Below are 12,357 nucleotides of genomic sequence, written 5' to 3' on the forward strand. Positions count from 1 at the left end.
GACATTTTCAGTATTGACCAAAATGCTGGGAGATAATTCTGCATCCCTTACTATTGCTTTCTATTATAAAGCCATCAAACAATGCCAATGACTATTTCAGCTTGTCAAAGGTGTTTTTTCTTGATATAAAGCAATTCCTTGCAGGCCCTATTACCCTAGATCATACAACATTATTTAAAAAATAAATCATTTCATTAGCTCTTTGATGTTTAAAATCTTCTCTAATAATTATATTGTACTCACTATTTAAGTGCCTGAAAAGATACATGGGCAAGAGACCCCTTTTAAGAAAGGGGGTACCATCACCAATAATTTGTTAACAAACATTATATATTAAACAGTAAAATATTATGATTAACAGCAGCTTAAAAGTAATTTCCCCCCCCCCCTTTTTTTCTCTTGTACAGTATCACTTGTCCTAATGCATTTTCTGGCACATTATAGAGGTAACACCAACTGCACTCAAAGAAATAAAAAGGAGCATGGTATTATGGTTTATTTACTGATTTCTGCATTATCACCAAATGGAAGACAATGATGTCAAAATCATCTTACTTTTACACCCTTCCCCTGCCCCTATCAAAAGAAAAATTGTGTTGCTATCAAATATGTGAATATTGTCCTCTAGATACAACATTGTATCAATATTTCTAAGTTTTTGCACTGAAACTTGATTTTAATTACAAATCCATTTGGAGTATGCAAATATTGAAAGAAATCTGAAAAGGGTCTAAGTGACAACAACTTAAAGGATCAGTTTTGATAGCGGAAGGAGGGAGGGGGAGTGACTTTTTTTTCTTTTTAATAATTACCCAAGTATTGTTGATTGTTACCACGTTTGAGGAGACACATCATCTGAAGAAGTTTTAGCAAAGATAGAAAATATAACACAGCTCTGCTGGTTCAGATGCATCTAAATGATATTGATTTAAAAAGGTCAAGACTTAATACTTATTCCACAGAAATAGTAGTAAACCACAAAAGTTTTTTTTTTAATTTCTAGCACTGAAGTGGCACAAAGGCTGCCCAGTAGACCAGCCACTTATATTCTTAAAATATTGTGCTTATAAACTATCTGTACAACTACTTAAACTTGCAGTAAAGAAAGGTATTGAAATTGCTGAACTTCATGTACTAATCCTAGGGCTGTTGCGGACCCCAAAATAGACATTCAGTTATGAGAAAATAAAATTATAATTAGAGATAGGCTGGGACATATTAAAAAATGAACTGAGATGCCTACCAATTAAATTATTAAGCAACCTTCACATGTACAGGCTAAATTATTCATGACACTGTGAACCAACAACGTTGTTAATGTGGATTATTTATGGTGGAAAGAGAATATTCTAAATTTCATAGAAGCCACCAAATCTGAAAATATGCATGTCTGCCAAAAAGACCATGCTTTTAAAAATCCACTCAATTTTTTTCGTAAACAGTTCTGAATGTGATTTTGTCTCAACCTTCTCTTGTCTTTAATTCGCAAGCTTAAGTGGGTTCTCCTAAAACACAGCAGTTTGTATGGGAAGGAAGCACAGAACAATACTGTAGTTTAATTTTAAGCAAAACATTATTAGGATGAAACCCTTGATCGCCTTTTTTTTTTAGAAAAATTGTCCCTTGCATATATAATAGGTACCTACTGTTTTCATAAAATTTACTTCTGTAACATGTACTGTAATTGATATTTTCATTTCCTATTTCTTATAGATGCCAGGCAACATCTTCCTAATACGATAAAACAGTAAAGATTTACACCCATTTCCATAAGTAAACAGGCTTGTGCCACGCAGATTCATCAACAGCTGGTTTTCTTAAGCAGGAAAGAATAAGCTGGTCAACGATCCAAAGACCTTGAAGGTAAAGAAGCCACCTCTCTGCAGTTACTGTTGACTGCAGCTTGTGCATTGATTCGTGCAATCACATACAAAATTGCAGAAGGAAAATTCACTATTCTTTCTATCATACTAGGGGGATCACAATGGTAATAAAATCCACTATCACACGTGATCACTTTGATCCAGCAAAAGTAACCTTTATGTAAAACACAGTTCTTTAAAAACTAAAACTTAACTCTTTTTGGGAAGCCAAAATATAACTCCCCCCCCCCCCAAAATCCACACTCGCTGATGCGCTTGTAAAAAGAGAAGACATCTAATCCTGATACCTGTTTCCACCTCAAAGAAAAGGTCTTGTGCAATATTGTCCAAACAACTCAATCCCATATGAGAGAAATTAAAACAGGCTTGATAAATGATTATTTTGAAAATACAACCCTGAATTACTTACCCATCATCCCATTCCATCACAAAGAAATGTAGAAAAGATCTTAATTGAACTACCAACTTTCTGTGCACAGATATCTTCAATTCCAATTTCTTACAAATATTTTTACTTTTATTTTAGGCAGCTAAGATCTCTTACATAGCTTTCACACATTATACTGGATTATAAATGGGAAAAAAAAACATGCCTAATAACTATCCGGCAATTTGGAAAGGCACTAAACATAAATGGAAAAATAAAATCTTGAAAGTCAAATAACAGAATTACACTGGATGACAGAAACTAATTTCACTTCCAAAGAAATCAACATCATAATTAGCCAAAAACATCTGACATTTCTTTTTAATTCTGGCAATGCTGTGAATGTATAGAAGATTTTCAAAAAGCAGTAAATATATCATGAAAAAAGTGAATGTTAGCAGAAAAATTAAGTGGCAGAACTAACCAAGAATCAGTTTAGAAAAACTGAAAGGAGAAACTGTCTGACCACAACAATGGGACTGAGTCCAACAATCATATGAAATATTAGTCATATGAAAGCAGATTGCAAAGAGCTGGACACAACATGTTCTAGTACATGGAGAAATATCTGTGAGTTTTAATCAAAAAAAGGTGACACATTACTTTTCAAGCAGAAGGGCATTTCTAACAGAAAAACCAATCCATAGATTGAAAAAGGAGTTATTAGTTAAGTGTGTACCAGCAATTAAAGTATAAACTTCTGAGATAATATCAATATGGTCGGAGCTTACAAATTTGGGGTTTTTTTTAAGTTCACAATTGTTTCCATTCTTCTCTCTTATTTGCCCCATCCATTCTTAAAATATTTGGTCCCATTAATGTGGATTGACATGGAATTGATTTTGGACATACGTTTTCAATCTAATGGATGCTTTTTAATTTGGTGCTACTTTTGGGGAGCCAAGGCATTTGGGGTGTTTTGATACCAGCCTATCTCTATTTATAACAAAGGTTTGTGAGGCAAGACCAACCATTCTTATCTGTCCAATAGTTGTTTCAAGGCTCTTTCTATGTTCATTCTGTGACCAACCCTAGTCACTCCAAGGTCTATCAAATCTTCCTTCTGAAGGTTTGGTAAGTGAGTGCCATCTATTTCATTATCCATAAAGGTCTCTTTATGTTCACCTAAGTTTAAACTTTCCAACCAATCTGCCACATCTGGTTTAGTCCACAGGTGGACAGGTTTAGTTGTAAAAGGCTTATTTGAGATTGGCTGTTGCAATATTGAGGGAGAAGGAGATCTGCTGCGCCCTGTATTCAAAGCAAAGAGGTCTCCGGAAGGAGGCTGGCTGGGTAGGCTATAAACATCAGAAGGAGTCGGAGAAGGAGATGCAGCTGGAATAGCAGCAGTCAGAGGAGCAGGCAGGATGTCTTTACTTATCTCTGTTGGTGAAACTACTGGGCTTGGAGCATGTCTGGCTCCTGATGTCCTGCTATCATAGTCTGGAACTCTGCTCTGAAGTGTGATGGGCTGGCTAGTTCCAGGCCGAACGGTAAAAGTGATGGTTGAACTCCGAGTACCTGAGACTGTGCTCATGACCTCTGTGCTCCTGAAATAAAAATAAACAAAAAACATTTTTAAGTCACATAGATTACTCTCCTTATGCTATTCCATATTAAAAGTAATACACACAAATTATAAGTACATACAAGTTTATAAAAACAACAGTATCAATATCATGAACAACTTTTAAAAGTTTTTAAAACTAAAGGCTATTATCTTAAATATACTATTAACATCCTCAGTTCTCTGGCCATTAAATGTTTGTCAAACAGAATCAGCAATAGTTTGTTTAGAGCACGGGTGTCACTCGCTGTGTCAGGTTGCCTTCACATGATGTTTTTCTCATTTGTTGAGCTGGGGTGGGCGTGGCCTGCATGTGACGCATCCGGCCCGCAGGATACTAGTTTGACCCACCCACCCCCGGTTTAGAAGTTCTTCAGAAACCAAACAATGTGACAAAATCACCTAAATTAAATGATATTTTTGTTATTCTAATGTAATTTTTGTTTACTGCGCATGTGTCATAGGAAGGAACTTGCAATATGTATAAGAGAGTACAGCAAGATACAAATTAAGAAGTAATTATAAAATATATGCCACAAGCTTTGTAAAACATACGGAAGAGCAGTAAATTTAAGTATAGCTTGCAATATTGCAGAAAAGCATTGGCATGTTTTTAGAAAGCAAATTCTAATATTTTATACCAGTTGAACGTTCTGGATATGAAGCAGAGAAAACGAGTTTAAAACTTTAAGGTAGTAAAACATATACCGCAGGCGATTTGAACGAAATCCAAAAATTGCTTTGAAAGGGATTGAGAAGAGTACTAAATCAAAAGCCTCTAACAGGGTGAATGGAACCTTTTTTTAAAAAAAAAAAAGTGACATAATTTGAGATGACACTGAAGTGAGGGAATTTCCTAAAGACTATTTTTAAAATGTACATGAGAATGCTAGATACTTTGAACAGTAGAATTCAAATATACATAGAAATGTTAACGTTCAAGAAAAAATACCAATTAAAAGGAAAATGTTATTATTTATAAATATAGGAATACTAGGAAATGGTAAGATGTAACTGACATCACCAAAGGGATCTAAAAACATGTCATTTTCTTGTGGAAGAACTTGTTTAATATTGAACAGAATACTGTTACTAAAATTTAACAAAATGTGGTTCTGCTGTTAAAGGGAAAGATAACAAGACTGAATGCAAAAACGACAGTGGGATTAAGTCGTTAACTGTCTCTAGGAAGGTGCTTGGTAGAATTCTGACTAAAAGGACACCAGAGGCAAAAATGAGAAAAATCTGGGAAGTTCAAGGGAGATTTATGTTGGGCTGCATATTTAATTCAGCAGTCATTGAGAAAATGTATTTGTTGTGTCTTCGCGCCCCCCCCCCGAACTTTCCTGGCAGAAAGTGACTCAGAGAGCGAGGGGGAAGAGCCGACAGGGCTTCCCTCTGTGGAGCCTCCTTCTCTGGCTCCGCTCCAAATCCCAGAGGCAGGCCAGGTGGAGGAGATGACGAGACCTCTGTCTCCTGCATCTCCTCCCTCTCAGGCCATGCCTCAAGACCCAGCTGCTGACAATCAGTCGTGGATGGACCTCCAGTATCACAGACAGGAGAGACGGCAACGTCAAAAGAAAGGATGGGGCAGGCCTAGAGAATGCTGAGTCACAGAGCCACACCCCACAGGATATAAAAGCAGGAGGAGCTGCCCTATAGTTCTTGTGACGAACAAACAATTGACTGTTGAAAACGTTGGCTCTACTTTGGCTCCTGGACTCTGTTTCGTTTCCTTCTGAACTTTGGGATTGTTCCAGCTCGGACTGCAATCGCTCTGATAGATAAGAGACTTGGTAAGAATAAATTGCTGGCAGTTTGCGTTTCTAATTGATTGTGGTTGGGGGGGGGGCAGAACAGTATTGTATATTTCCTGATTATGATATAAGTGAATAGGTTTGAACCATGAAATAGTTGGAAATGAACACTGATGAATGCAATGAGAACAGGAGACTATGGACGTAAAGCTTGCATGAAAATAAGCTTAGCAAGTGATCCAACACTGACCAGGGAGCAAGTAAGGATATGTGATGTCCAACTGGCTGCATTTATAAATAAATGTAAAAGCCAGCTTGTAGTGATGTGTTGCTTGTATTCTGATTATGCCATGTTATTGGTCAAAAGCCGGAATGTTTTGCAGTACATAAAAAAAAGATGATGCAACAAGGGAAAGGGATAAAATAATTACAAATTATTATAAACAAAACTATAGCAAGAAAATATAAATAAAGATATTATGTTATGTTATGTTACAGTCCTCATCTTGTTTAATGACTATCCAAAGTTACAATGGTGCTGTAAAAATAACTTGATTGGTTCTTGCATTTATGACTATTACAGAATCCCTGTGATCACATGATCAAATTTTGGGCACTTTGCAACTGACAGTGTTTACAACCATCATAGTAGATTGTGATCATGTGATCACCATTTGCTATATATGAATAGAATCTTTGGTCAAATATTTAATAAAGATGGAAAACTGTATTTATTTATTTGATTTCTACAGTCACAGCCACCCATCTGAACATGACTTTGGACCAGGGGTGAAATCCAGCAGGTTCTGGAGAACCGGTAGCGGAAATTTTGAGTAAATGCCACCTCTGGCTGGTCCCAGAATGGGGTGAGAATGGAGATTTTGCAGTATCCTTCCCGTCATGCCCACCAAGCCACACCATGTGTACCAAGCCACTCCTACAGAACCGGTAGTCAAAAAAAAATGGATTTCACCACTGCTTTGGACGGTGTACATTATAAAACATAAAAATAAAAGCAATTAAAACAATTCAAAATAAATATTATGTGGTCATGGAATTAATACAACCAATAACTGTGAGAGGGATTTTAGAATCCTAGTGGATAATCACTTAAATATGAGCCAGCAGTGTGCTACAGCAGCCAAAAAAGCCAATGTAATCCTAGGTTGTATTAACAGAGGGATAGAATCAAGATCACATGAAGTGTTATTACCACTTTATAAAGTCTTAGTAAGATCATACTTAGAATACTGCATCCAGTTTTGGTTACCACATTATTAAAAAGATGTTGAGACTTTGGAAAGAATGCAGAAAAGAGCAACAAAGATGATTAGGGGGTTGGAGACTGAAACATACAAAGAACGGTTACAGGAATTGGGTATGTCTAGTCTAGGGAAAAGAAGGACTAGGGATGATATGATAGTAGTGTTCTAATATTTGAGAGGCTGCTGTAAAGAAGAGAGAATCAACCTATTATCCAAAGCACCAGAAGGCAAGATAAGAAACAGTGGATGGAAAATAATCAAGGAGAGAACCAACCTAGAATTTAGGTGAAATTTCCTAAAGGATAGTTAACCAGTGGAACAGCTTACCTTCAGAAGTTCTGAGTGCTCCATCACTGGAGGCTTTTAAGAAGAGACTGGACAGCCACTTGTCTGGAATGGTATAAGGGTTTCCTGCTTGAGCAAGAAGTTGGACTAGAAATCATCCAATATCCCTTCTAACTCTATTATTCTGCTACCTACCCAGATAACTAAAAATTTTAAACCATAGAGATTTCTGAGTAGCTTATGTGCCTTATAATCATTAGAGTGAAATGCTGAGTAAATAGAATCTCAACAGCAACACAGAAGCAGCATCTGAGTAGTTATATTCATTTGCTATAATTTGTTCCTCTGATATGAGACATTTTTGTTAGCTGCAATAATATTTCATATTAATTAAATGGGTTCATTAACATAGATTCTGACAGATTTTACTGTTATTTTTCTCAAGTGCAAAAAGCAGATTTGTAAATAGGGAAGGATGTAAACAAAAAGCCATCTTCAGGCAACGACATACATTAGAAAAGACTAGAAGAAAGTAACAGAGTTGAAAGGGACCTTGGAGGTCATCTGTTTCAATCCTTTGATCAGGCAGGAAACCTCATGCCATTTCAGACAAATGGTTTTTCAATCTCTTCTTAAAAACCTCCAGTGTTGGAGCATTCACAACTTCTGGAGACAAGTTGTTCCACTGATTAATATAATATATAATATAACAACAGAGTTGGAAGAGACCTTGGAGGCCTTCTAGTCCAACCCCCTGCCCAGGCAGGAAACCCTACACCATCTCAGTCAGATGGTTATCCAACATGTTCTCAAAAATTTCCAGTGTTAGAGCATTCACAACTTCTGGAGGCAAGTTGTTCCACTTATTAATTGTTCTAACTGTCAGGAAATTTCTCCTTAGTTCTAAGTTGCTTCTTTCCTTGATCAGTTTCCACCCATTGCTTCTTGTTCTACCCTCAGGTGCTTTGGAGAATAGTTTGACTCCCTCTTCTTTGTGGCAACCCCTGAGATATTTGAACACTGCTATCATGTCTCCCCTAGTCCTTCTTTTTATTAAACTAGACATACCCAGTTCCTGCAACCGTTCTTCATATGTTTTAGCCTCCAGTCCCCAAATCATCTTTGTTGCTCTTCTCTGCACTCTTTCTAGAGTCTCAACATCTTTTTTACATCGTGGCGACCAAAACTGGATGCAATATTCCAAGTGTGGCCTTACCAAGGCATTATAAAGTGGCACTAACACACTTCACGTGATCTTGATTCTATCCCTCTGTTTATGCAGCCCAGAACTGTGTTGGGTTTTTTAGCCATTTTTTTTAAATTTTTCTAACTGTTCTAGTAACTAGTTCTAGTTTATTCTTTCCACTATGTGATACAGTTTTTTTTAAAGGGTTGCTGGACTTCCTTTAAGAAACTATTTTAAGAGCCCTTATGGCGCATGGTTAGAATACAGTACTGCAGGCTACTTCTGCTGACTGCCTGCAATTTAGCAGTTTGAATCTCGTACCCTAAATGCCTTGTGGGAGAATTAAACATATGCCACCCAAAGCTAATCACTTTCTACAACTAGAAAAAATATAGAACTGTGCCCAGGTGGTTCTAGCCAACATCTTTAATTAGCAGGAAAGTAAACAGAAGATCTGCCTGTCATGGTTAACCCTGGGTACTTATCACTTGTCACTTAGACTTATATACCGCTTCACAGTCCTTTACAGCTCTCTCCAAGCAGTTTACAGAGTCAGCATATTGCCCCCAACAATGTGGGTCCTCATTTAACCAATCTCAGAAGGATGGAAAGCTGAGTCAACCTTGAGCCAGTGAGGATCGAACTGCCGAACTGCTGGCAGCTGGCAGTCAGCGGAATTAGCCTGCAGTACTGCATACTAACCACTGCACCACCAGACTCTTAATATTAAATATTCCTAGCTACTTGCCTTTTAAGTTTTAAATGTCAAGGGAAATTTTACTTATAAAATGGGCTTTATTTATTTAACAAATTTATATGGCCACCCAACTCACACACAGGCGAGTGTGAGTAATTAAGAATACCGGTAACAACTGATACTCATGGTCTTTCAGAGATTTTATTCAGAAGAGCATATTAAACATGCTATATATTAACTGCTATCTTCTGCTATTTATCTTTTCATGCAAATTATTTTTCTAGTGGACACACTAGCTAGGAATTTTAGATATATATCTGTCATGTACCAGTTTGGGAAGAACTCTATTCCCATTAACCGCATGGCCTTCAGTTCTCTGTTTGCGATCTCTCTGCTCTTTTGTCATCCTTAAACAGTTAATTTCCTTTCTGCTAATCCATACATCCGTCCTATTCCTTTGATTCCAATTGCTTTCATTTCTCCAATGCTATGTATACAGCATGTATCCCTCACGCAATAGTTCTTAAAACCCATTTTCACCACAGGTTCCTATCATTTACATAGAAAACTACATGTCAAAAACACTCCATTAATGGCATTGGGTTGCTTTCAGCAAAGGCATTTATAAAAAATAACATTAAAATGTAACAGAGATGAAACAGAAACATTAAAACAGAAATATTAAAAGGAAAGATATAAATGTGAGTTCCTTTCTAAACTGTAATGAAGAGAGGGCTTGGTTCAACCCTAGTGATATGCATTCCACAAAGTGGGCCTTATGCCATTTTAACAGATGCTCAGTTAATGGTTGATATCAAATATAACTGAGGCAGGATAGTCAAAATAGTGTCCTATCACTGCAGTGGTGGGATTCAGCCAGTTCGCACCTAGTCGGGAGAATGGTTGTTAACTTTCTAAGCAGTTCGGAGAACCAGTTGCTGGAAGAAATCTTATTTTGTTTTTTTTCACTTTACAGGGCTAATCCTGTAAGGAAGGCAGGAAGGAAACATTCTGTTGTTTCTAGCCTAATCTTTATTGCCCTGCTTACAGAAACTGCCTTTCTGGTTAACCCTTATTACATTGTAACGGCTAAGGTGAAGCACCCATTGAAGTGAGTGACGTTGAGTTGGCCACACCCACACAGTCACATGACCACTGAGCCATGCCTATCCAGCTGGTCATTAGGGCAGAGAACCGGTTGTTAAATTATTTGAATCTCACCACTGCATCACTGGTCAAAGAATGCAGTGAATAGTAGAAGACTAGGTAATCTTCTACTTGTAAGATTATACACTATTTAGTTAATTATTTGTTAGACATTCGGCTGCTAAAGTGGAAAGAGTTACTAGAATGCAAGCAATATAAAAATATGTTTTAAGAAAATATATTTCAAAATGTTTCAGCCCAGGCAGCATGCAGCAAAAACTAACACTGTTTTATCTTGGGATAAGACGATGCCAGGGTTCTTTCCACCAGGTAAACCATTAATCAGATGAGTATTAAAGAACTGTCTTTGCCATCAAAGTTTTTAGCGACTGTCCAGCATCGGCACTGGATTGCTATACTCCACCAGGGTACAAATCTGTTCCTAAAAGTAGACCGTCATCCCACTCATGTCTTTTGAATAACTTTTTATTTGTCTGTGAATCAGATAGCTGTGTCTGAAGATTTTATCAAGTTTTAGATATTTCATTAGCTTGCTCCAAATAGATATGACTTTTGCACATAAAAAGCATTTCAAGTTTATATATTAGAGTTGAGTTTGGTAGATATATGTGACTCAAATTATTTGCAGCAAACACATATTTTTTCCCCCAACGTCATGCCGTATTTCTTCCTGACCTGATTATTTTTAGTATATCAATATTTAGTTGAAGGGATAGATAAAAGCTGTATTAGCTCTACTGCAATAATTGTTCATGTGGTAGAAATTTTATCAATTACTATAAGAAAAACGTAATTGTAATTATTCAAGATGGCATTTAGATACGTCATTATTAAGATATCCATTTTTATAAAACAGATGAAGAGAAACATTAAGGCACTTCTCAGTACACATAAAACAACCTACACAATAATTATACAGTGCTTTATGTCAGTTAAACAGGAACTCAAATCCCTTTCTACACTTACTTACTTATATACTAAACTGCATAAAGCAGATAATTCAGAATGAGTAGAAGGAGCTAGTAAATTATTGGCTTCTTGATTGAAACAGCAAAAGTTATTTCCATTATCAAGGATCTTCGGGATAAAGTATACAATGATTATGATTTAATAAATCACCAATATTTTGATTTTTTTAACATTATACTTCATATACTAGCAACTAAAAATTATTATTTTTATACACTATTTCCCAATGTGGCTTAATCATATGAATGTGAATTTGAAATTCAAATCCAAAATTGGAATATAAATATATACAAATATAAAGAACAAAGGATTTACAAGGCATGGGATTAGGAAAAAATGTTTTATGATGGAAAGATAATGCCACCTTGAATTTACAATCCTGAATTGATGATGTGTATCAAGCTGGGCATCAAAGTATATTAGCATTATTTCATGTGGTCAAAATGTAATGCTGTGTTTAAACACCACATTGCTTTCTGTGCATTATAGACATTTTCTTGTCTCTTTTTAACCATTTTTATTCTTTTAACATCTTCTTTCTTTCCTTAAAGCAAGAAAACTGTTTAAAAAAACTTACCCGATTACGGCACAAGTATGTAAATAAGAAGGTATTATTTATTTATTTATTTGTTTATATTTCTATACCGCCCTTCTCCCGAAGGACTCAGGGCGGTTTACAGCCATATTAAAACAATTTTACAAACACTAAAATGATTTAAAATGAAATATTTAAGTTTAGGCTGATTCCTTAAAACCCATTTAAAATTCCCAATTAAAACTATCAGGCCAGTCCTGCACGATGAAACAGCCATGTTTTCAGCTCACGTCAGAAAGTCCGGAGATCAGGGAGTTGGCGAATACCAGGTGGTAATTCGTTCCAGAGGGTTGGGGCCCCCACAGAGAAGGCCCTCCCCCTGGGGGTCGCCAGCCGACATTGTCTAGCTGATGGCACCCCGAGGAGGCCCACTCTGTGGGAGCGCACTGGTCGCTGGGAGGCCGTCAGTCGCAGTAGGCGGTCCCGTAAATAGCCAGGTCCCATGCCATGAAGCACTTTAAAGGTGGTAACCAGTACCTTGAATTGCACCCGGAAGATCACCGGAAGCCAGTGCAGCCTACGCAGGAGAGGTGTTATATGGGAGCTTGGATTTGTTCCC

At 36.8% G+C, this 12,357-nt stretch overlaps 1 protein-coding gene across 1 annotated transcript in view; it reads right to left on the minus strand.

Moving 5' to 3' along the window:
* Positions 1-2,435: 2,435 nt before the first annotated feature.
* SHANK2 (SH3 and multiple ankyrin repeat domains 2) overlaps positions 2,436-12,357 on the minus strand; it is a 156,149-nt gene continuing 146,227 nt past the window's right edge. The window contains exon 9 of the mRNA XM_058161568.1: positions 2,436-3,860. Within this exon, the coding sequence (XP_058017551.1) occupies positions 3,287-3,860 (574 nt within the window). The 3' untranslated portion in view covers positions 2,436-3,286. The remainder of the gene's footprint in view (positions 3,861-12,357) is intronic.

Source organism: Ahaetulla prasina, chromosome 1, assembly GCF_028640845.1.
Source record: "Ahaetulla prasina isolate Xishuangbanna chromosome 1, ASM2864084v1, whole genome shotgun sequence".
Taxonomy (NCBI): Eukaryota; Metazoa; Chordata; class Lepidosauria; order Squamata; family Colubridae; genus Ahaetulla; species Ahaetulla prasina.